The 26,249-nt window shown below is 45.3% G+C and overlaps 1 protein-coding gene across 1 annotated transcript; it reads left to right on the top strand.

Annotated features, from left to right (window-relative positions):
- The first annotated feature begins 4,929 nt into the window (after positions 1-4,929).
- LOC310711066 (leukotriene B4 receptor 1-like) lies at positions 4,930-7,290 on the top strand. Its single transcript, XM_083512531.1, has one exon. It carries the CDS (start codon positions 5,041-5,043, stop codon positions 6,049-6,051), a length of 1,011 nt encoding a protein of 336 aa, XP_083368657.1. The 5' UTR covers positions 4,930-5,040; the 3' UTR covers positions 6,052-7,290.
- The last annotated feature ends 18,959 nt before the right edge of the window (positions 7,291-26,249 follow it).

Below are 26,249 nucleotides of genomic sequence, written 5' to 3'. Positions count from 1 at the left end.
ACAACAGAGTTACAATTCCCAGCAACCGTTAACAAACTACGTTGCCCAGAAGTCCTTGGAGAAAAGAGTGTTCTTCGAATGTATAATGTGCACACAGCTTAGTCTGTGGAAAGGAGCCACCATACAAATGAAAAACAGAGAGAAAGGTTGGGACAACCAGGACCTTAAGCATAAAGAGAATTTTGTTGATATAACCATAGTTGAGAGGGCGGTGACTGGGTGACCTGTGTGTTCTGTCCAGGTGATAACTGTGGATGGGCCAGTTCAAGGCCCCTGGAGGGACTCAGCTATACAGCTGCAAATAAAACATTTTAAATGAATTGTAAAGTGCAATATACAGAGGCGACGCTAAGTAGCAACACTGAGCTATGCAAATTTCAATGCATTTTTCAAAAAAAAAATTATAAAAAGTATTTTCACAGCATTTTTTATATGTGTGTAGATTCCACCCAGGTCCCCTTCCACAGGGTTCTTTCACTTTAAACAGGACTTCAAGTAGCAGACTTTACAGACTGTCCTCTGAATCATGGGAAACATGGCCACCCTAGCCTCAGGGACCTTTCCCAAACAGTGCTGTCTGTGACATATTGGGAAAGTGAGATAGCCAGCAAGCCTGGGCCAGCGGTAAGCAAGCAGTGCAGACAAGGCACTAGCTGAAAAGGTTGGGAATAGACAGGAGACTAAGGAGAACTCTCTGGCAAGGGACTGCTGCCACTGACACCCACTCTCACACCAGCCATTTGTGGTGGCTGCCTCCTCCCAGTTAGTAGGGCCTGTCCCAAGGGTGTACCCTCACTGTGCAGGCGTCAGCTATTTTTGTGCCAAGCTTGCTATTGTTTATGCAGAGGGTACATCTGGATCTGGCAGAACTTGTCTGAGGAAATCTTGACCAGATGGAGCAGACCTGGCAATGTATTCCACTGTCCTTGAACATGCATTAATCCAGCCATATATTTTAAAAAGATGCACAGGACTCTCTGACTCACACATGTATGGTCAAGAAGAAAATCCTTTTGTATTTGCAAACCAGAGGAAATTCCAGAGGAATTCCACCAGAGGAAATTCCACCCTATCCCTCCATTGGCAGGATCAACTGCAGTAGAGGAGGAAAGAGTTGACTTCTTCCTTCACACCCAGGGCTGACCCATCCATGAGGTAGACTGAGGCAGCTGCCTCAGGTAGCAAAATCCAAGAGGCATCTGCATGGGCCCCTCCCACTGGTGCCAAAGAGTAAGCACGGCAGCACATGTGCAGGAGGGCAGCACCTTCTCCTTTCACCTCAGGGGGCAAAACAGGATGGGCCACCCTTGTCTACACCAACTGGGATCCTGATTCTTACCATTCGCTCCCACCATCACCTGATGCTATTATGAAATACCATGTGCAGTTCTCTAGAACTCATCCTGTGGAACTTGCTTCTGACCAAGATGAAGCACTTTGGTGACCTGTGGAAGTCAGTTGGTAGTTCACCACACCCCAATCAGTGTGATATATCAGCAGAGTGCTCTCAGTGGAACAGCTTCTTCCAGAGTCCCCTGTTAAGGGGAAAAGGTCCTCTTCCACACAGTTCAAAGTAATAAACGTGTTTATTGTCTCCAGACACAAGGCAGTGCTAAACACTGCTGTCTACTATATGTGGTTCCTCTGCTCATTGAAGTAAAGATACGTATGTATAGATCCACCAACACGACCAGCATGCTAGCTAACTCTGCTGTGTAAAGCCCACAGCCTCTTCCCCTGATTGTCACAGATTCCGAGTCAGACCCTGACAGCATCAGGACAGGACAGGACAAGTTTAAATTTTTTTAAAAAAAACTGGAGGAAGCATGATAATGACTCCTCCTCACGTCTGTGCTGTGGGTTTTGTTGCTTATGCAACTGAAACAGCATCGTCACCCACACACAGGAGGGATGTTTCGCTAAGCTTGGGGAAACATAAAGATTAGCACTGGCATGCTTAAAGCCTAAAGAAGACCGAGCACTTTTAAGTGCTAAGGGCATCCAAGGCAGGGGCGAAACTAGGCTTTATTTCACCCGGGTCAAAGACCCACTTTGGCACACAAACCTGTGCACACATTTGCATGCACACACATATAGTCTGGGAGCCTCAATGATGTCCCTCTGAAGGCTTCACCCAGGGCAAAAAAACCAGCTAGCCCCCCTCCCCCTCTGTAGCTGCAGCTCTGTCCAAAGGTCTTAATACAGCCCTGACTCTAGTCCACATAGCAACTTCTGTTCCTAGTCTTAAATCCCCCAGTGAGGCTCAGGAGCAATAACAGTCCAAAATCTTATACAGTGGTAGCTCGGGTTACATATGCTTCAGGTTACATACGCTTCAGGTTACAGACTCCGCTAACCCAGAAGCACCAGTTTAGCTAATGGGGCCTCCCGCTGCCGCCACGCCGCCGGAGCACGATTTCTGTTCTCATCCTGAAGCAAAGTTCTTAACCCGAGGTACTATTTCTGGGTTAGCGGAGTCTGTAACCTGAAGCGTATGTAACCCAAGGTACCACTGTACGTCCATCTGTACTTAGTTTGGATGTACAGTGATACCTCAGGTTACATACGTTTTCATACAAACTGCTTCTGTCGCAATACTGTACTAGATAAATTTTCCTCAGTTTTCTATGGCTCAGTAGTTTCGCCATTTTCCTAATTTTATGATGGCCATTTATCTGACTGTAATAAATGAGTATTACAACAGAAAGAAAGAAAGAAAGAAAGAAAGAAAGAAAGAAAGAAAGAAAGAAAGAAAGAAAGAAAGAAAATGACTGCCACTTCGATGATGCATAGTTAATTATCAGTTAAGTGTAGCTGTTAGGTTCAGATTGAGCCACTAGGTGGAAGCACACATCCATTCAACACATAACGAAATCTGCTGTTTCGAAATATTTGTTTATTGGGACCAACCAAAATGCCACAAAAGTGTGGCAAGCTTCTGGGTTCTCCAGGAGTCAGGCAAGATTTTATACAGTGGTGATTTTGTTGGGGCCCAAAATGTCATAGCATACCTAGGCATTTCGGTTCCAAAAGATATTTCACAAATGACTGAAATGAGCTAAAATAGGTTGATAATGGAGATTTCCGGTAATTTGGAAAGCTAAGCATCACATAGATTTAGTAACAGATAGGTAGCCGTGTTGGTCTGCCATAGTCAAAATAAAAAAATTCCTTCCAGTAGCACCTTAAAGACCAACTAAGTTAGTTCTTGGTATGAGCTTTCGTGTGCATGCACACTTCTTCAGATACACTGAAACAGAAGTTGCCAGACCCTTCTATATAGTGAAAAGGTGGGGAGGGGTATTACTCAGAAGGGTGGTGGGAATGGGAGATTGGCAGATAGCTGAGATGAGCCTGTTGACGACTCTTAACCACTGTAATAGGTCTTACAGGAAAAGGCAAGGGGTGAGAAGGTGAGAAATGGCTTAGTCATGTATAATGAGATGAGATTTAGTAATTGGGGACAGACCACCTAAGATGAATATTTTGCCATGGATAATATATGCGCTTTGTGCTATTTCTTTATATATCTTCCGATTGCATTTGCAAAAAAAAAATGAGATTTAAAATTGAGACTGATCCGGAAAAAAATTAATGTTTCCAGGGAAGGCACTATTTAATAGAGAGAGATGCTGAGGGTGTAATGCTGATAATCCCTTGTTGCGGGCAGGTTCAATAATATAGTCTTTTTGGTCTGAAGCTGGTGTCCTTATAAATTTTGTACTGGAGAAATCCTTGACATATGCAGATGTTCATGTGCTTTTAAACTGTATCCCTCTAGCATGAGGATTAATGGCAGGACAACAAAAGTGGATTTTACGAACCCTTGTGGCTGCTAAGGAACTTACCAGTATACTTCAGGCCTCCAAGGATAAATGCCCACCCAGTCAATGGTCTGAGGACCTTACTACCCTCTTAATATATTTCTTATTAACATCAGTCTTGAGTGGATACCTCTCTGGAGATTTGCGTACTTTATATGTTTACATTTAGATGAATATATTGTGTTCACAATGATGAATTCATAAGATGAATATTATTGTACCCATAATGAGAGCCGATAGTTATTTTCTTCTTCTTTCCTTCTTTTTAAAATTTGTGATAAAAACAATTAATGGGGGGGGGTCTGTCAGCATCGCCCTTGAGCCAGTGCCACCAACTGGACTCATCCACTTCAGCCCCGACTGGGCTAGGCGAGCTGGGTAGCACTTCCAGAGACCACCTTCTGCACAGGAGCAGGTCAAAGTGCTGTGGACTCACAGCTTAGAGTTGAAAGCACCGGATTCACTCCCACAAGAAGACAGTCGTCGCACAGCAGAGTACAGCAGAGTCTAGCAGAGTATATAAACAACTCGGAGAGCAGCTCTGTAGAATATCTTCTTTATTCTATAACTACAACTATAATACAACTATATACAGAGCTAAATAGGTCTAAACATAAATGAATGCTGCACTGCACTGAGTGTCTGCAGCTGCTCTTAGCAGCAACCTTATCTCTACACACGATCTCTAACACTCAGTCTCTCTCCGACACTGACTGACTCTTTGATGTGGTGCTGGAGCAGAATAAGTAGAGAGCAGAACAGGCCTCCTCCTCTCTGGAGAATCAACAGACTCCTCAGGAGATTCTTGGATATGGGAGGGGTGAAATCTCCTCAGGGTCCTCCTACATCAAGTCTGGTTTTACCAGCTCTCCAGAAGAAAACTGGTGTCTGCCTACACGCTTAAGAGAAGCAGATAAAAACGATCATGCTTCCACTTCTTTTTAACTATAGTCATGCTTTGCTTGGGTTTTGGTGACACACCCACACACCCACACAATGTGGACAATTTCTCAATATGTAAACGGAAAAAGCTCAGCAGAAAAAAAATAGGATATGAAATGATTATCTGTCTAGGCAGAAGCTATCTTTTGTGGTCATGTTCTCTTCCAGTCTGATTCAGACAGCCTTTGGAGGGTCAGAAGCAAATAGCGGGCATTCACTGCAGAACATAGAAGCTGCAACCACTAGCAGAAGCTCAGCCAAACCTCCAGTCAAAATGGATCCCTCTGAAGAAAGCAACGATCTCCTGCCTTTGTCCATTGCAAGGCATTTGGTTTGCACAGTGCTGAGTTTGTCATTCATCGTCGGGGTCCCTGGGAACGCCTTTGTCATTTGGACCATCTGTGGCAGAATGACCCAAAGGCCTCCGACGGTCATGCTGATCCTACATCTGGCCATCGCTGACCTCCTGGTTCTCGTCACCTTGCCAATCTGGATCTACTCCTTCACCAACACCTGGCTCTTTGGGCTCGTTGCTTGCAAAGCCCTGACATTCGTCGTTTATTTCAGCATGTACGCAAGCATCTTCCTGATCATGGCCCTGAGCTTCGAGCGGTTCATGGCTGTCTTTTACCCCTTTGCTGTCCAACGCTGGAAGACGAAGATGACTACCAGGATGTTGGTCTTTGCCATATGGTTCCTCGCCATTGCCTTTGGAGCCGTCATCATCCCGTTTCAGGAAACCAACAACACAGAGGCAGGTCTTCAGTGCGCAGATTACAGTTATGATAGTAAAGCTCAAATGACTGCCTGTCGCTTGCTGGAGACTCTTGTGGGCTTTGTCGTGCCCTTTGCCTTCATCTCCATCTGCTATGTGCTGGTCGGCAGAAGAATCAGCAACATGACTTCTCCATCAAAGCAACGCTCTGCAAAGCTGATCGCTTCAATAGTTGTGGCCTTTTGTCTCTGCTGGCTGCCCCATCACGTCTTTAACTTGATAAGCATTGCTTCAGCTCTGATGGAGGAGTCCTATCCAGGGACATCTGAAGCTCTGGAGAAGATTTCAGCAGTGGGGGCCAACATCACAGGCTCGCTTGTCTTCGTGAGCAGCTGCATCAACCCTCTCCTTTACGCCTTTGCTGCCAGGAACTTCCAAAGCAGTGTGAGGTTTACCAGGCTATCAAGACTGTTTGAACAGATGAGCCCTTCAGAGAGGACGGAAACTGCGAAAGAGGCACCAAACACAAACGCGAAAGAGGAGAGTTTGACAAGCACTGGGGTGATCTAATGAGGGCCAGGGGAGAAAATGAGGTCAGTCTCCATAGCGGTGGCCGCACTGTTGTTACTTACTGTGACTCCTTCGTTCTTTATCTGTTCAAGCACAGCTATGCAGACCAGCTCTTCATCCAGAAACATGACTCTTCAAAAACAGCTATTCTAGACAAGCTAACTAGACCCAACTCCGGCAAATCATGTTGGCTGAACAAAAGCAAGCAGCCAGTGTGCCAAAGACCCAAACTGAAAAGAATAAGAAGGAACGGAGGAAGCTGCCTTGTACAGAGTCGGACCATCTAGTTCAATATTGTCAGTACTGACTGGCAGCAGCTCTCCAGGGCTCCAGGCAGGGGACATGCCCTGCTCTGCCTGGAGCCACCAGGATATAACTTGGGACTTTCTTCATGCATATGCTTTCCCCATTGAGCTATAGCCTGAAACCCTGAGGGGCAGTTTAGTGAAATCTGAGCTAGATAAACTTAGGGTCTGATTCAGCATAAGGCAGCTTCCTATGCACCTGAGACAGAAGGTGGTGTTCAAGGAAGGTATTTCGTGTTGAAGGGGTAACCTGGGTGAAGGCGTGGTATAAGAATAAGCAAGCAAGAGACAGTTGGGCGGTTTGAGGTGGTAGCCCCATGGAGGAACATAGATCCAGGGCAGGGAGATGTCTGGGGATAACAGTGGAGAGCTTTGAGGGCAAAATCAAGGGCACTTAGGAAGCTGCCTTATACAAAGCAAGATACTAGCTCAGTGTTGTCTCCTTGCGGGGTCTTTTGCAGCCCTATTTGAAGGAAGCAGAGCTGAACCTGGGACCTTTTGTATGCAAAGCATCCACATTATCCAATGAGCCATGGTCCTTCTTAAAGGGGGTACTAGGGATGGGTGGATATGTCCATTTTGGTTTCTCTCAGTTTCTCATTTTTCCAGACTTCAGTTCCCCACACTTCCAGATCAGGCTTTTTTTGGGGGGGGAGGGGGAGTTATCATGAACATACACTAGTATTTTAGTGTGAATTTCTCCTAATATGCAATTTTTTTGCATATTTTCCCCAAATACACACATTTTTGCAAAGCAGTTTTCTCTAACATTACACATTTTTCTTTTTCAAAGAATTGCTTAGACTCATGCCATTTTATTTTATTTTATTTCAAGTTTTGTTGTATTGTTGTAATTTTAACGTTTCGGTAAGCAGCTGAAGGGCAGGGGACTGATCTAAATAAAACAGAAGAATTAAAGTAGTTTTGGGTCTACTGTGTGGGTTTTATAGGTTGTTTTGTCGTTGTTGTTATAAATGCAAAAATGGAACAACATCATTAAATATGGGTGGGCAGACCAAACTTCAAATGATGTTTTGTTTCCCCTTCTCCGTCTTTGGGAGAGAAAAACTTAGAGCGTGAGCCACCCTAAATCAAACACTCTTAGAATGCAAAGTTATGCGTGTCCAGTGTGAGAGACAGTGCTGTGCAGTGGTTAGAGCGTTGGACCAGGATCTGGGAGACCAAGGTTCAAATGCCCATTCAGTTCTCTGGGTGGCCTGGGCCAGTCACCACTCTCAGCCTAACCCTACCTCACATGTTGTGAGGGTAAAATGGAGTGGGGAAGAACCATGTACTCCACCTTGGACTCCTTGGAGTAGAGGTGGGAGACTAGTGTAATAAATAAATAAATAAATAAATAAATAAATAAATAAATAAATGTCCTCTCAGAAGTTCTATTATGTTCCACGGGACTTCCTCCCTGCTACATTGTGACCCACCTCCTTTGCAAGAAGTTATATTGCTTGGTTCCATTTTGGAGGGGTTTTTTCATATTGTTACCAATGTTGGATACCGCTCCAGCTCCCAGCCAAGCAGGAGCAAGATTTCAAGGAGTTCCAGGCGCTCACCCAGGATTTGTGCTCCTTTGGAGAATTGAAGACACGGGCGGAGACTGTCGTAGCTTTAAGAAATAAGGTTTATTCATCTATTTACACTTTCAGGCTGCATGGAGGGAGGGAGTCCAGATCTTACAGCATGGTCATCTCAAGCAGGGCTTTTTCCCTACAGCAGTGCAACACTGGAGTCAAAGGTATCACTCCTAGCCAGCCTGCCCAAGATGGATCCCATCCTTTTCTCCTCCTCCTGCTCTTCTTCTCCCAGCACATCTTGCTAAAGACAACCTCCACTTGGTGTGGTTTGGTGTCACGGGCTGGTTGGACACAGAGGAATGGTGGGAGGAACGAGCTAGTAGGCATCTTCCTCCACCCACTTCCTCCACCCACTTTGTTGTTGTTTAGTCATCTTAGTCGTGTCCAACTCTCCATGACCCCATTAATCAGAGCATGCCTTGGAAACTCTCACTTTCTTCTCAAAGCTTCTCCTTTTTTATGTCCATGGAGTTTTCATGGCAAAATACTGGAGTGAGTTGCCAGTTCCTTCTCCACCTCCCACTTTACTGAGCCTGATAAGGATCTGGCCCATGGAGCCAAAATGGTTACACACACACACACACACACACACACACACACACACCGCTTTAGAATCTTAAATGGCCTGGGACTAGAATATCAGATGGCAGAGCTGGTTAACCCACAGGCCACACCTGGCCTGCCAAGCTACAGGAAGATGCCTGCCAGGTCCTGATCTGATCAGGAGATAAAGCAGAGAGCAACTCAGAGGAACAGACAGAGCACTTAATCTTCTGATGGGGGGGAGATAAATAGGGCTAACCAAATCCCAAACCCATGCAGGTCCTATCGGGCCAATGACCTGAAGCAGCCCCAGATCTCCCAGGATTGAACTGGTCCACACAGAGTGACCCTTAGGTATCTCAGGGGTGGAGGCAGTCAGGCAGTACCAGTGGAGAAGTTATTGTTCTGATTGGTTGGACCCAGCTCATGGTCTCAGTCACGGCTGCCACCACATCCTTCTTCCTCCAGAACTCCCATGTGTAATGGGAACTGTAGTCTTTTGCCAATGAGTGTCCTCTGAAGCCACGCCTACTGTTACAAAAGTTAACGCTACCTTCCACATTGTTCTTCTTGGCAGAACCCACTGCCCACAAATCAGGTAGCCTGTGCTCCTGAAACGCCTTGCACTGGGGTGGGGAAGAGGTTCTATTGGTTCAGGTGGAATCCCAATCCTTGCGTAGCCTCTGTGTTTAATAAAACCCTAATGAAGCATTTGGTTGGGAGGGGGGTGACTAGCTACATGTGCATGCATGTTCAATTAGGATTTTAAACCCTGTGCAAGGCCCCTATTCAGTTTGGATCCAGGTCAGGTTGGCCCCGATTGTCCGGGGTTGGAGCTGTTCTGAAGCACTGGGAGGACAGAACGCTACAGATCAGGGGGCGTCATCTCTAAAGAGCAGGCAGAGGGATTTCTCTCTCTCTCTCTCTCTCTCTCTCTCTCTCTCTCTCTCTCTCTGCTCTTAGCATTAAGCACCTGCTAACTAAGTGAGAGCTGAACCATGAAGAAGGCTGATCACCGAAGAATTGATGCTTTTGAATCATGGTGCTGGAGGAGACTCTTGAGAGTCCCATGGACTGCAAGAAGATCAAACCTATCCATTCGGAAGGAAATCAACCCTGACTGCTCACTGGAAGGACAGATCCTGAAGCTGAGGCTCCAATACTTTGGCCACCTCATAAGAAGAGAAGACTCCCTGGAAAAGACCCTGATGTTGGGAAAGATGGTGGGCACAAGGAGAAGGGGACGACAGAGGACAAGATGGTTGGACAGTGTTCTCGAAGCTACCAGCATGAGTCTGATCAAACTGCGGGAGGCAGTGGAAGACAGGAGTGCCTGGCATGCTCTGGTCCATGGGGTCACGAAGAGTCAGACACGACTAAATGACTAAACAACAACAACAACTAAGTTCAGAGATAAAAGTCCTCGGCCTGCTTTTTAAGGGTAAAAGGCAGCACCCCTCCTCTCCTCCATTTTGGTGCTAAAATTTCTCTCTGAGAGCAGGCGGAGGAATCTTTTAAGAAGACCCAAAGACTGACTTATTCTGAAGGAATGTATGTTCTCTCTTAAGGCATCCTACCTTCATGAACAGGCAGGTGGCTGAACATGACAGGGTCTTTTGGGTGACATGCTCAGATTGTAGAATTTCCTCCTGCAAGAGACCCACTCTCTTCTCCTGGTCTTCTGACATGTCTCCTGGCCAAACTCTTTTGCTTTACGGGGCTTTGTGGGTATAAACGTTCTAACATCAATCTCAGTTAGGTCCTACTTGTGAACTTCCTCTTCTGGCTGGCCACTGTGATGCTGGACTAGATGGGTCTTTGATCTGATCCTCCAGGACTGTTCTTAAATTCTAAACACTGCATTCACTCCTGTGGGGATTTTGTCATGATTTGTTTTTTTCTGCTGTTCTGGTTTTGTATTTTTTCCCTATATTTACTTAAACACACACACACATACACAACACGGTGGTTTTAGTTTGGGACAGAAAAGGAAGCAGCACCAAATACAGAAGAGAAAGGCAAAAAAGAGGCAAGCCTGAGAATGACGCTGAAAAACAATGAAATGGCAAATTGCCTAACAAACCTTCATCTGAAGTATGAGAGTTCATTTTGTTGGGTTATTCTGGGAAGCCCATTTCTTTTATTCTAACAATATCTTGTCAAAACAACTTCCTCTGCCCCTGAGAAGGTTTTCTTTAGAAACCTTTTGGGCAATTTACTGTTTTATGAAACTTCCCTATTGTTTCTTAATGTAATTTTCAGGCTTCTTCAGAACCTCTTACATTTTACTGTAACCTTGGGAGCTGCTTTGGATGCTGCTGCTACTTTTAAGCAGAAAAGCAGCTTATTCACATTTTAAAATGACAAACAGTCAAGACCACATGACTTATCCCTTCCATTGCACACGAAGCACCGTAAAGGGATATTGACCAAACTGTGGATAGCAGCCAGGATAGAGACAGACAGAAATAATGTAAGAGTAACGTAAAAAAAAAAAAACCTCAGGTCCAAGCTCCTGCAGCAACCCCTGCCCCAGCTAAAAGTTTACACATGGTGGGCTGCTGGGAAGCCATCACTTTAAATGTCCCACAATGCTTCAGGGCAGCCTTAGATTGGACACTCTGGGAAATTTAAAATGGTGGCTGCACAGACTCCGCTGCCTGGCACAGACAGCTCAGGGCAGGTATTAGCGGCAGTGGTGCCCTCCTGGAGTTCTGGGACCCCACGGTTGGCACCACCCCAGGGAGACAACTGGCAATGGCCACAGGTCTTGTCAAATACCATTTTAGGCAAAGGCATACAGAGGGGCAGGGGCATTCAGTGTGGTCAGACAGACAGCTCAGAGATAAAATGGGAACAGACAGTGAATGCTGGTTTCCGGGGCAGGGCTTGACCTGGCTTAACCTTTTGAACATCTCCTTGAACACAGCCATGGGAAAAAGAATGAAAGGAATAAATATTTCACTTCCCCACCCTACCCCACCCACCACTTCTTTCTACTAAGCAGGCTATTGAGACATTGTGCAGAAAGAAAGGAAACAAAAGAAGAACTTTTATACAATTGATGTAAGGTTGCCCTGCTTGGTGGTGCAGTGAGAGAAGCCAAAGCCCATCAAGGGTGCTTCAGCAGCAGTCTTATGATCGTGAAAACATACTCTCCAACATTTCTCTGATGAAAATAGGAGAAAGCAGGATATTCCAGGATCAAATCAGAAACTGTGGTGGCTTCTGTAAATCTGTGACTGTCCCTGGAAAATAGGGACACTTGGAGGGTCTGTGAAAAATCCACCCTCTGTCGGGGAATGTTTTGAGTGAGTAGAGTCTAGGGGATTCTTCCTGATGAGGCTTTTGCTGTGCACTCACCCTGTCTTATTCACTGAATTGTTCAAAGGGTCCTATTCTTATATCGCTCCCATTCTTAAAGTAAGCAGTCATTCTTTAAATATGGGCTGTCATGTCACAACATAGAAAGACAATTATTAAAAAATATTAATGGGGGCAGTCACTCCTTGGGGTTGGGGGTACACCAATTTGCCTACAGGGCTGGATCCATTCTGCTCCCCCTGCTTGGCTTATAACAAACAGTTTCCTTTCTTTTCTTACTTCTCAGAATTGGGCACAAAGAGGCAACAAAGCATATGTTGCTGTTTTTCATTTTCAGGAATTGAAAGTTGTGTCTGCTGAGCAGTGGCGTAGCGTGGGTTGTCAGCACCCAGGGCAAGGCAAGTAATTTGCGCGCCCTAACCCGTGGATTGGCGTCCCCTAACCGGTGGATTTGCGCCCCCTAACCCTAACCCCCAGATGCTGCGCCCGGTGCGGCCGGCCCCCCCTGCACCCCCCACGCTACGCCACTGCTGCTGAGTCCACTCATCTAGAAACCAAGAAACTGGAAATCGTATTCAATAAAGTGTTCTTCTTTTCAGGAATTGAAAGATGATGTCTCTGGTGGGTGCTGGATTCACCCAGCAACCCTGAAACTCCGTCAGCCCTCTGCCCTCAGCCCTGTAACTAGAGCACAGGCCATCTTCAGAACATACCCTCAGTGATGTTATCAGGGTAGGACCTTGGGGCTGAAACTCAGGACTTCACTTAGTAGAATGAGCAGGAGCCCCCCCCCCCCCCGGCGCAACACACGAGAGCTGGCTTACCACATTTCAAAGGAAGTGAAGTGATTTGCATTTCTAAAGAGCAGCTTGTAAGGCCATAAAGTCCAGAGTCTAATATTGCCTACCTCCACCACTGCATAGCCTCTGAGCTATAAGTGCAAGAAACTTTTCTAAAAATGATATCTAAGATTCTCATGAAACTGCATTCAGTAGTGTTCAGTGCCAAGAGTCCCGAACAGATAGTTCTTCCCTTCTGTTCTTCATATGCTTAAGTGTTTGGGCCAGCAGAAATTGCACCGGCTGAGAGCCTCAGGCTGACAGCCCTTTAGTGCTTGCCATTTGGCTCATGCCAGAGGCACACTCCTCGTCTTCCCAGCATAGATTCACCCACTGAGTGCCTTTCCCGCTTTCCCACAAAATGGGTGCCAGCTCAGGGTTATGCATGCTCATCCATTGGCCTGACAGAGCAATGCCTCCTGGGTGTCATTTTTAAGAATCACCTCCCTTCCTCCTGACAACAATGGCGCTCGTCTGACTTTGGAGCAAGGTGCTCTGCGCATGGGTGAGAATGCATTGATCCTGATCGTCACCTTGTTCAAGCCTGGATACAATGTGGATTAGATTCCAACCACCTCTGCCGTGGCCTATTATCCATGGGGTTATTGACACAAGGAGCCATAAAGAGTGACCCGTCCCATTTTCCAGGTCATCGCATGCCTAACGAGTCCTCCATTTGCTATTCATTAATGCAAGAGGCGGCTCTCAACAAGCCCTCCTGCTCCCCTGAATATGGCAAAGTTTCTAACACCATCATTAAAACTGTAGCCTGTGTAGCTAAATCCCTTTAGGTAGCAATGCTTCATAGATTTGTAAAGTAGATGGGCAAAGGAGGCTTCTCTTCAGGTAAGTCATTTCAGTTTAGAAAGAAGGGTGGGTTGTCAGGGGCAGACATGATAAAGGTGTGTACAATTATGCACGGTGAAGAGAAAGTAGATAGACATTTCTTTTCCCTTCTCAAAATATAGAACCCAGGCTCATAGGAAGCTGCCTTATACTGAGTTAAGTCATTTGATCCATCTAGCTAGCTCAATATTGCCTACACTGGCCAGCAGTGGCTCTTCAGGGTTTCAGGCAGGGGACACTCCCAGCCCTACTTAGAAATTCTGGAGATCAAACCTGGGCCTATTTGCATGCAAAGCACAGATTCTCACTTGGGCTCTCTTTCCATGTTGGTTTTAAAGAAAAGACTACAGTGGTACCTCAGGTTACATACACTTCAGGTTACAGACTCCGCTAACCCAGAAATAGTACCTCGGGTTAAGAACTTTGCTTCAGGATGAGAACAGAAATTGTGCTCCGGCTGCGCAGCAGCAGCAGGAGGCCCCATTAGCTAAAGTGGTGCTTCAGGTTAAGAACAGTTTCAGGTTAAGAACGGACCTCCGGAACGAATTAAGTACTTAACCCAAGGTACCACTGTATTTGGTTATCTGTCACGGATGCTCTATGATATTCCTGCGTTGCGGGGGAGGGGGTGTGTGATGCTTGGGGTCCCTTCTAACTCTACAATTCTATGATTCCACTGGTGTTCAGTGTTGCTCAGGGCCAAATTAGATATGATATTAAATTTTCTCTTTAGCTTGCAAATAGCCTAAGCAGCCTCCAGTCCATGAGGGTTGGGGAGGGAAAGTTAAACATTTTGCTTGCCATTCGTGGGCCTGACAAAAGTCACATCTCCTAGTTTGTATTTCAAGCCTCCTCTGACACCAACAGAAACTTTTGTGCTTCCCCACAAACTGTGCTTGGATTCAGCCCTTGCAGCACTAGAAATCTGCATTTTAAGCAAATGCAAAAGGTCCCAATTTGTTTCAATGGGCTCTTTTGCTACAAAGCAAATTGAAGGTGGGGAGGGGGTAGTCTGGATCGAAACCGCAGGCAGAATCATAGAACTGTAGAGTTGGAAGGGACTAAGGGTCATCTAGTCGACAAAGGTTTGAAGCCCACTATCACAGTGATGCAGGCTGGGGGCTTCGCCCTGGAAATCTGTGGTAGGGATAGTACCCTGCTCTCAAGTGCAGAACTATACATTTATGACCATGTGTAGTTTGCTCTGACTCTACAATAAGTGGTGGCCAGAAATTATAGCGATGCAGTAAGGCCTGCTTCCTGCAGGTGGCGGAAAAAAATTGGTTATCACAAATGCCTATTGGTGTGCACCCAAAATTCTTCTGAGTGATGGCACCCACTTGTGGAATTTGCTCCTTGCCCGCTCCCCACTGTCCCTCATAGCAGTTAGGATATCAGTGAAGAAATGGTTATTCTGTGTTGCAATGGTGTTTGGGTTAGTTCTTTGATGTAAATCACTTTGGGGACCCGGGCCCAAAAGTGGTATAAAATGCGTTTTCCAACATAAATTGCAAAATCCATTTTAGGTATTAGGCTAACCAAAATGTTACACAGTTATGTGCAAGCTTTCAGGATATCCCCACCCTGCCTTATTTATCATTTAGCTTGATGAAGAGTTCTGGAGAACATGAAAGCTTGCACCCTGTTTTGTAAAAATTTTATTGGCACAATCCCTAACGGGGATTTTTCTTACGGATCAATATGGCTATCTTTGCTCTTTATAAAATATGCTCAAGTTAATCTGTTAGCATCTCCTATTCCTGTTAGGTGAGAAAAAAATCCCAACTCATCCCCTCTCTGTTTTAGGAGTGCAACTGAAACCAACCAACCTATCACAGTTTCCATATTCACAGGCAGGGCTGCAGCAATTTTCACATTGGGGCAGAGATGGTGGTTCATCAAAAGCAGTGGCGTAGCATGGGGGGTGCAGGGGGGGCCGGCCGCACCGGGCGCAACATCTGGGGGTTAGGGGGCGCAAATCCACGGGTTAGGGGGCGCAAATCCACGAGTTAGGGGGCGCAAATTACTTGCCTTGCTACGCCACTGATCAAAGGTATGAACAAGTCAGCTACATCACAGGCTTAACACCTGCCAGGGAAGACTGGTTCCTGCTTCCAACCATAAGCTTTACAAAAGGCCTTTTCTCTCCCTCCTGTGAACCAAGAGAAACTTCCTTAAATCCATAACTCCAAAAGGAAAAGAAGGGTCTGAACCAGAGGCCGGTAACCCAAGGCCCATGGGCCATTTCCAGCCCATGAGCTTACTGGAACCGGCCCACGGCCGTTCCATGGATTGGCATAAGGATTCCGTGCTCCCCCCCCCCTTCGTGGAACCTTTTTTTTTCTCACCGCAGGGACCGACTTTCGGGTCAGAAGAGCGCCAGAAACAGCTTGAGCACACACTCCAGCCCACAAGAGGTCTGCCGGGGAGTGGACCGGACCAGCCTCAAAAAACGTTGCCACCCCCCTGGTCTGAATGTTTAAGTAACTTAAGAGACACAGTTGTTTCCTTCGAGGCAATTTGGTTTCAGAAGGAAGAAGAGCTTTTTAAAACAACAACAACTCACTTTCAAGGGACCAACTGCTTTGGGTAAAACAGACTACAAGCTTTCAACCTATGCAGAATTGCCTGATAGTGACCTCCATGATGCAAGCCAGATGCCCTTCTCTGTGAATTTTCCAGCAACAGCAACCTACATCACCAGTAAAAAGCACTGCTTTGTTTTAAAAACAAAAACAAAACAAAAACATTTTGGAAGCAAATTAAGATACAAAGATCACAGGGGGTTTTTTTAGAAAAAGAAAAAACAACATTGTTTGTTTGTTTAACATCACCAACATACTTAACACTTTACAGCCAGCATGGTCAATGGTCAAGGATTATGGGAATTGTAGTCCAGAAATATCTGGAAGGCCACAGGTTCCTCATCTTTCTGGTAGCAGAGGAGGAGGAGGAGTAGGAAGGCCTCTGCTCAAAGATAGCTAGAGTTTTTGCTTGTGCAGTCCATTCTGTTGCATATGAGGAGACCAGACCATAGTGAGTAATGTGGGTGAGATGCTGTTTCTTTCCAGCAAGCTGCACCAGACTGTTCCCACTGGCTTTCTTCGCTGTGCTTCCCACGGTTTGGCAGGGCAGGAAGTTCCTCACAGGCACACCCAGGATCACTCAACTCCAAGGGCTCCGGGCAAGATACACTATCTTCTTGTACACAAAATTTGTATACCTGCACATTTATGAAGCCAAGTTTCCAGACCCTGCTCTCCTCCCAGGAGGACGGTGCCGAAGTGACTGGCCCAGCCCAATACCATGGGCCCAGCAAGTACTTCCATTGGGCAATGATCGCCTTTTAACAGCACTCACCTGTCTAGCTTATAATTGCTTGCAAGCGGTGGTTTCTAACCCCATCTAGAGTAAGTCTTGAAAGATATTTGCCAAGGTGTGGGATGGGAGATTGACTTATTCCCAGAGTATGGTCCTCAACAGGAATGGGGAAGCTGTGGCCCTACAGATGTGGTTGAACTCTAGCTCCCATCACCTCCATCCAGCATAGCTACTGGTCAGGGATGATGAGTATAGTCTAACCACTTCTGGAGAACCATAGGTCCAACCCAAACCCTGCCTAAAGGAACACAGTGAGGAAACTAATCAGGTTTGGGTCTGGTCAGTATCTGGACAGAAGATTGTTTTATGCCCTCTTGAGTTCTCTGTTCAAAGAATGGCAGAAGCCTAAATAAATAAAATACTGTCATGGGCATATAATAGAAGCTGATGTGGTGCAATGGTGAAAGTGCCGGACTAGGACCTGGGAGACTGTGGTTCAAATCCCCACTTGGCTACAAAGCTCACTGGGCCAGTCACAATCTCTCAGCCTAACCGACCTCACAGGGTTGTTGTGAAGATAAAACAGGTATAAGGAGATTCATGTGTGCCACCTTCAGCCCTTTGGAGAAAAAGGTGGGATATGAAAGTAATTAATAAATACCTATGATATATAGAGTATTCTCTTACACATCAGCCCCTCCAAAAAAGAGAAAGAGGCAATGAATCATGAAAAGATGAAGAGACAAAAAGAAGAGACAAATCCTCATTAAAAAAAAAACAGATGATAATTTTACCTGTAATTTAGAAATAATTACTGTAATACATTGCACCATAGCTGGGAAGATAGTGACTAGTCTCCTATCCAGGTATTAATGGTTGTTGAGCAACTTCAAGGACCTGTTCTCCCTTTTAATGGCTATTTACCTTTAGCACAGACTTGGGCCAGAGGGACAGGCTCCAGAGGGTATGTTGGTTGTCATCTGGTGGGTTAGTAGGATCCACTAGTGGGCTGTGGCCTGACTTAAGGTGGGCTGCAGCAACAGCAACACTAGCACTGTACAAAGAGATGGCGTAAAATTAAAAAAAATATGCATGTTGGACTCAAGGCGAGTCCCTGGTGTGGAAAAGGTTCTGGGATTATTGAAATAGAAGAGGCCTTCAAACAGGGGGCTGTCCTCTGTAAAGCTGGACACGCAGTCAACCAGTCATGATGGGAATTCTTGAATCTCTGTCCTGATGCTGTGAGCCCTTCCATTCTCCTCCGCTAGGTTTGCCCCCCACAAATAAGCCTGGCTAGCTAGGCAGAAAGAGGGGTGGTGGTGGCAGTGGAGGGAGAAAATGGTGGCTCAGACTATTAGATCAGCCCCTCACAGGGTCATTGTGTTAATAAAATGGGGAGGGAAGAACCATGTGCACCACTATGAGCTCCTCAGAAGGATAGGTGGCTTATAAATGTAATACATACATACAAGTTGCGATAACTAATAAGTAAAGAAGAAAACCCTTCCTAGATTTAATGTAATATTTGCATCTTTTTAAAAAGCCTGTTTGGGTGAGGCAAGGAAACACCTTGATTTGGGTGAAATAAAGTCAGCATGTTTTGACAAGCGCTCCACCTGAATATGGTGATGGTGAAAGAGGCAATAAATAATCCATCCTGGATCAGTTTATTTGCTTTCAATGCTGGCTGAGAGTTGTAGTCTAAAACCTCCAGAGGGAATGATGTTGTGGGACCCTAGGTTACACAATGGCAGGAAATGTCAGCCAACAACATGTACCAGGTTTCAGGGATTTGCACACCTCAGCAATCTACTATATACAGTGGTACCTCTGGTTACATACTTAATTCGTTCTGGAGGTCCATTCTTAACCTGAAACTGTTCTTAAGCTGAAGCACCACTTTAGCTAATGGGGCCTCCTGCTGCTGCCATGCCGCCGCTGCGCGATTTCTGTTCTCATCCTGAAGCAAAGTTCTTAACCTGAGGTACTATTTCTGGGTTAGCAGAGTCTGTAACCTGAAGCGTATGTAACCTGAAGCATATGTAACCCGAGGTACCACTGTATTTGGAAAGTGTTTTGTCCATTTGTTCTCTACAGATTCAGATGCCTCTAGATATATTGTTGCCAAACTTGGCAGAAGGGTTCCTAAGGTGGGGATAGTGCTCTTCCTCAGCATTTGGTCCTTGGCCACCATTTGTAATCAAGATGGTGGACTGAAACATCACTTTGGAGTGTGTTTTGACATAAGTTCTACTGTCTCTTCAGATATCATCGCCAAACTCAGCACGAGGGTTCCTGAGGCGGACGTCTACATTGCTGTTTAGGTGTCAGGCACCATTTTGAATCAGATAGCAGACCAAAATGTGGCTTTGCCATGACTACACACATTTTTCAGCATATATTGTCACCAAGCTAGGCATGAATGTTCCTGAGGTGGGGGGTGACAGTCTTTGTCAACACATGGATGCTAGGAGCCATTCTGAATCAAAACAGCAGACCAAAATGTGACTTGGGTGTGATTACATCTGTTTGGGGGCATAGGTATGGATGCCTCTTAAGATATCATTGCAAAACTTGACCCAGGGATTCCTGAGTTTAGGGGTGGGAGATTTCATTGGAGTTTGAATACCAGGCACCAATTTGAACAAAGACAGTGGACCAAAGCATGACTTTGGTGTGACATCACCCAATTTTTGGCATGCTAGGTCCAAACTCACCAATTACACTATCCATTTAAAAATCACCATATGTATGGGGGTTATCAAAATTCCCAGGGAATGGGCAACCACCACTAGCATATAATTGATAATAGGGATATACATGAGATAGATATAGATAGATAGGATAGATAGATAGATAGATAGATAGATAGATAGATAGATAGATAGATAAAGATAATAACAAATATTACATAATAATAGAAGTTAAAAGCAGAAATCTTTTGACTCAAAAAGCCCAGTGTTATATTGCACAACGCAACCAAAAATCTCATTCATCCTCTCATTTTCATGTTATTCTATGTGGGCAATGTACCCTCACTAGAAAGCAGAGGCAGTGCACCAAATTTCAGGCTCCAAAGATTTACAATGTGCTTGTCTGGGTCTCCTGCTGGCCTCCTTCATCAGCAATGGATTATCCTTCTCTGTAACAGAAGTCTCGCCTTCATCGTTTGTGGAGGAAAGGAAGGAGCCATTAATTTGAGAGCATGGCAACAGCTGCACCAGGCTCCCCGGAGACCCTGTGTATATTATTAGAGCCCCTCCGAGGCTTAAGCTAAGCCTGGTTTCAAAGCCGGTTGCAGGCGCCTGAGCTACACTTAGGTTTTGTACCTGTCAGACTGACTGTTTATAAAGAGAGAGGGGGTGGAGTGGCAGGGAGTACGCAGGTGAAATTCAAGAGAATTTTCAGCTCTCTTGCAAAGAGACAGAGAGAGAGAGTAGCTAAAGAGGCCAGGCCATGATGAAGAGAACTAGGATTGACTGCAAACATCCTGCCACCTGGGTGATGCTACAAGAGGAGCCTGGGTGAGTAGGAGAAGCCTGGAAGACTCAGGTGGATGCAGAGCTAGTCATAAAAAAATAAAATAATTTCCCTTTCTATTCTTGTTGATAGAGTTGACAAGTAGATAGAAGGGTGACCACAGGCAGTGACAGTGGTGGCTGGTGCCCACTGGGAACTGATAGGGCAGAAAGCAGAGAGACGAAGAAGAGGTGGAGCCAGAGACAAACTAATTCTAGTTATCCTCCTCCCTGCGTAATTCTATAAGGGCACCACTAAGGGCTCATCCACACTTCCACTTGTCCTGTGCCTACAAAGCAGGACAATACTGTGTCCCCCTGTGCGCAAAAGCCAGCTATCAGGATGACCAAAGGTGCCCCACCACAACCCTCTCCATCACCTTCCCTAAAAGGGAGTATTAGCAGTTGGTCAATAGTTGCTCCTGCCCAAGGAGTCCAGAGCCAGTTTCTTTAAGAAGAGACGCAACCACTGCCTCTTTCAAAGCAGCAGGGACCAGCATCACACGCAGTAAAGTGTTAACCACACTCTGGACTAGGGCTTTCATATTTCTAAAAGTGAAAATCCAGACACAAACATTGTTGAGCTTTTTTTTTTTTTGTAAACACCCCAAAAAAAGTTTTTAAGCTGTTTTTAAGGAAATTTGCCAAAATCTACAATTCCGACATGGGCTGCCATATGTTCAGATTTTCCCCGGACAGTTCAGCGATTTCCACCCAGACGCTGTTTACGAGGGCCAAATACTGGCTATGTCTGGAAAATTCCGGATGTATGGCAACCCTACTCTGGAGCCAACCAGTCACATCCCCTCAAGCCAGGAGGGTCAGGACTCAAGAAAGCACATGGCCAGATGTATTGCCCACAGCAATTTTGTCCACAACAGCTGACTGCATAAGCTGAAACTGACCCCACAACACATCCCTGATTCCAGCATTGGGTACATCAATCAGAGCTGCAACAAGAGCAACTTGGGGATCCACAGATTTGCTTCTGGTGCAAAGTATATGCAAATCTGTCCTCTTTTGCAAGAGGAAGACCCTATCCACATACAGTGCACTAGCCCCAGATAATCATGTTGGCATCCTGGTTCTTCTTGGGTTCTTATGTTCACTGTTATGATTATGGTTTTCCCAAACAATCCTGGAAACTGTAGCTTGGTGTGACTTTGAACTACTCAGATCCAACCATTTGCTTTTCTAGCATTGAGAATAAGAAAGGTATTCCAGTTGGTGAACCATTTGGCAGGTTTCACAAACTTGCCATGCCCTAAGTTTCAAGGCAGGCCGCCAAGTCACCCAGGGAGTGCTGTTGGCACCATCCACAGCCACTGGGGCTAGTAAAAGCCTTTTATGAATAAGGAAAGAGACAGGATGGGTGGGTTGTATTGTTCTTCTGTGGATCATGTTAAAGGCCTGGAGATTCAGGCCACTGTTTAATTGAATATTGTATATGACTTTGAAACATGTGTTGTAAACCACAACAGCACCCAAGGGCTCTAAGCCTTTCTTAGAAGACACTCAAAAATCCCAGCTGTCATGAATAAGGCAGCTTCCAGACAATCTGTTTATTGAGCATTCATCCTTATTTGTTTGTGGGGAAGTTAGACAACATTGTATCAAGCAGATGCCACCCCACACTTTCCAGGGCATTTCCCCATCACTTTCCTTATTGCAAAAAGTGGGTTGGTTGCACAATCAGCTTTCATTGTGCAACCTGAATTTGAGAGTATACAACTGAATCCCACCCAACAGTAGCGACAGCCTGGAATCACCCTGAGTACGATAGAGCATTGGATGAGTAATTGCTTTTTGTGGGAGCAGAGCCAGCATTCTCTTTAACTTCAGAGCATAAAAACATCTTGTAATTGCTGAATTATATAGAACCACCCCACCCTTTTTAAAAATGCCTTTATTCGGCTTATGGTTTTGGATGTGTGTGTACATGTTTGTTGTGTTTCGAACTGTTTAGAAGATCACACCTTAGACGTTTTTTGCAACCCTAGGAAAGAAATTTCCCCTTTTGATCAACAGGAAAAATAATTGATTGATAATTGAGTTTGCCTGCTGGATCTGCATTGTACACAGCACAGGTCTCCCTTACTTAACAATTCTTGACCATAATAAAGTTTTGCAAACATTGTGTGAATGTGTATTCTTTCATGAAACTAAGGACATCACTAATCAACATATGGAACCAGCTTATTATTTAGCTTTATTAAACATTTTCTCAAACAGCAAGGAGAATTTGTGAAGTAAAGTGTTGACAAGTCATTTTTAATGGCAACAAAACTAACATCCAGCCCTTTTTGCAGCAGTTTGGAAGGAGTTACAAGAGAATACTAGTATAAAAAGGGTTGTAATATAGTTTTGGTTGGAAAGTTGACAAACAATATGAAGTTAGGGACTAAAAAGAGAGATCATTCTGGATTAGAATGGTTTGATTTTGCAATGTATGCGAATAAGAAAACCAGTGATGTAATGACACCCTCTCAGCATGCTTCTTTATGGAACTCAGTTGTTTGTTTATGCTTTAGAATGATAAGAATAACAATGACATTTCTTATCTTCATACTGTACACGTGTGATTCCTCTGTATTTTTTTGCTGCACCTCTTAGTCACTGGAACTGAATTTTATCTATGTTTTAACTTATGTCCTTTGTATGTTTCTATGCATACAATTAATTAAAAAGAAAGGAAAAACTTACACAGTATGATTATGTCCCATACGACAGATGGGAAGATTGAGGCTGAACAATAGGAGCTTGCCTAAGGCCTCTTGTTAAGTACATGGCAAAGGTGAGATTCAGGAATAAGGAACTTCCTGATCCACAGCTCAGCTTGTTAGTCACTATACTACTGTGCTCAGCCACATTTGAACCCAGATCTCCACAGTCCTAGTGCAGCACTCCGCGGTGTACACTGGCTCTGGCTTACTACATGGGGATCCAGGCAGCCTGCTCCTCAGGACCTGCCTCTCTACATCTTGTCCCATGATCATATATACATGGGTATGCAGCATTTGGGTGAGATCACCTGAGCCTGCACTTTTACCTGCTTCGGCTTTTATGAGGTCAGGCTCTGTCTCTTGAGTTGCTCCTCCTGAGTCACCCAGGTGGTGTTCACAAGGGTGTGGCTGGCCGCCCTTCTGCCATTCCCATGGTAACCAGGGTGCAGTGAACTAGCCTTAAGTAAAACAAACAGGCTTTGTGGAAACCAAAAGCAGGGAAGGCAAAGCTGAGGCTCCCACCCACCCCTGGCTTTCATTAAAGAGGCTGGTGTTTGATTCAATAAGCTCCATTCCTCCCCGCCCCCACTCCGGACATGAAGAAGAGACCACCAGGCTTGATGACACTTCTTGAATAGCACTGCAGTGACAATGATTGCTAAAGGAACCACCTTTTCACAAAATGCATCATTAACTTATTGGCATTGGATACCGTCAAGACAAGGTCCATTCATTTTCACATCTGTTCCTTTTTACATACATATCTGAACTTTCTTCCAAGGAGCTCAAGGTGGCATACATGGTTCTCCCCCCCCCCATTTTATCCTCACAACAACCCTGTGGTATAGGTTACGTCGGGCAGTTGTTACTAGTCCAAAAAGCTGGGGCTGATGGATAGTCGAAATCCCCTGGAGGCACCAGGCTGGGCAAGGCTGTTACATTTTGTCCTTGAATGTCATAGCTGTACAAATGATCTTCAAGTACTGTATACCAGGAGTCAACAACCTTTTTCAGGCATGGGCCGGTCCACCGTTCCTCAGACCATGTGGTGGGCCAGACTATATTGGGGGAGGGGGGGAAATGAACGAATTCCTATACTCCACAAATAACCCAGAGATGCCTTTTACATAAAAGCACACATTCTACTCATGTAAAAACATGCTGATTCCCGGACTGTCCGTGGGCCGGATTTAGAAGGTGATTGGGCCGCATCCGGCCCACAGGCCTTAGGTTGCCTACCCCTTCTGTATACTCTTCCTTTGGCAGAAAGGAGAAGAAAAGTTCCTCCTTTGCAAAATAAAAGTGACAGGTTGATCTTAACAAGCACATGACAGTATAGGGCTGTCTACATGCCATAGATTTGAAATACATGGCTTCCCCGCCCCCCAAGACTCTTGGGAACTGTAGTTTAAGGGTGCTATGAATTGCAGTTCTGAGAGGGGTAAACTGCAGCTCCCAGGATTCTTGGAGGGAAGTCATGTGCTTTAAATGTATGGTGTGTATGCAGGCCATAGAACAATTAAGTATATTGTCTAAATTCTGAAGGTGCGGGCAAAGTTAAAGGCGCATGCATACCTGAAAGAAAACCAGCAGTTTCTCCCCTTTGACAGAGCAACATTGGTTGGTGTCTGCTGTTGCTTTCGAACTGTTAATGTTATCCATGGTTTGATGCATAATGGCTGGTTGTGATATTCCAATGAAACTGACTGACAATCTGAATTGTGGGAGAGTAGAGGGCAGCTTAGTTTATTTTTGCTTTATTAAAAAGAAGAAGAATATAAAGCAGATGGGCATCTTGTCTAGTAATGACCACCAACCTGGAAGAAGATCGGACCCATTCATGGAGGATATGGCTGCAAGCCATGATTACTGCTCTGCCTCCATGGTCAGAGGCAGCAACGCTTTGGGATTCCTGTTGCTGGAATCCTCAGGAGAGGAATGTGCTCCTGTGCTCGGATCCTGTTTGTCAGTTTCCCACAGACATCTGGTTGGCTGCTGTGAGAAAAGGATGCTGAGCCACTGTCCTGATCCAGCAGACTCTTCTTGTGTTCTTATTACTTAGCTGACTAATATAATAACAATAGACAAATTCAAAAGGGAGGACAGGTATTTTTAACAACTATTGGTCATTGATTTCTTAAATTGAGCCTCCATGTACACACACAGTATATCTGTGAATATGACATGCCCAAGGAAAAACAACAGGGGAAGACTTGTTTATCAACCTTCCGAGGCTTCGGGCCATGGCAAGGCATCTCTTGAGTTTGTCGTAAGTATATTCAGATTGTAAAGGTTAAAACTGCTTGCCAAACAAAACCCATTATTTATCCATTGGAATGGTTCAGGCTACCGAGATCATAGAATACCGATCTTGAAAGAGGTGTGTAGGCTTCCACTGTGCTGCTGAACCAAAATCAAGGTGCGAGGGATGATGCAACATTCTTATGCAAGACGAAGATGAAGGGAAATCTGCAACAGTCCCATATTACCATCAAAACATCTCTAGACTTACCTTAACTAAATTAGAGACAGAGGCAGCCCTATCATTAGTGATGTGAAAATGTGAAATGTGCCCTTAAGCTCAGGGCTGGGCACCACACAACATCCATTTTGTGCCCAGTATTATATTTCTGACAAATATTGTGCTGCTTTTCTGAGTTTGGCTGGAATGATTCAAATATTGTTATAAATTGCATTTAAGTGTATTGTGCTGCAGGATTACAGCCTCGCTGTGGGTTACTCTGGGGTGGCAAAGTTGATGCGCATAGTAAGTTTCAAGGGGTGGGCCTATTGGAGCAGCTTAGAAGGACCCAATCTGGGCTGGGTGGTGGTCCATCCTTGGTTCCAGCTCCACCTTCCCTGCCTTCTGCCCTACCACTCCCAACAGGCACCAGCCCCCACTGGTTGGGAAGAGTTATGGGACAATTGTGAGGCATCTCTATCTCCTGTACATCTCTCACACTTTTCTCCCATGTGGCAGACTGCAGGGCTAAAGCTGCATGCTTCTCTCTGTGTGTGTGTGTCTCTACCTGGAGATACATCTCCTCTGCCTGCCTAGGGTGAAAATCCAGACACAAAAGTTGAGCCTTTTTTTTTGGCAAAGTTGTTGAGGGAAAGTGGCAGGAAGCCAGGCAAATCTGGAGACTTTGGGTCAAAGCCTGGCACACCTACTTGGTGAGTTCTCCCTAGT

The sequence above is a fragment of the Podarcis liolepis genome (assembly GCF_965112155.1).
Source record: "Podarcis liolepis genome assembly, chromosome: 7".
Classification (NCBI taxonomy): Eukaryota; Metazoa; Chordata; class Lepidosauria; order Squamata; family Lacertidae; genus Podarcis; species Podarcis liolepis.
Note: the sequence above shows the minus strand (reverse complement) of the source record. Positions and strands in the feature narration are given on the sequence as shown.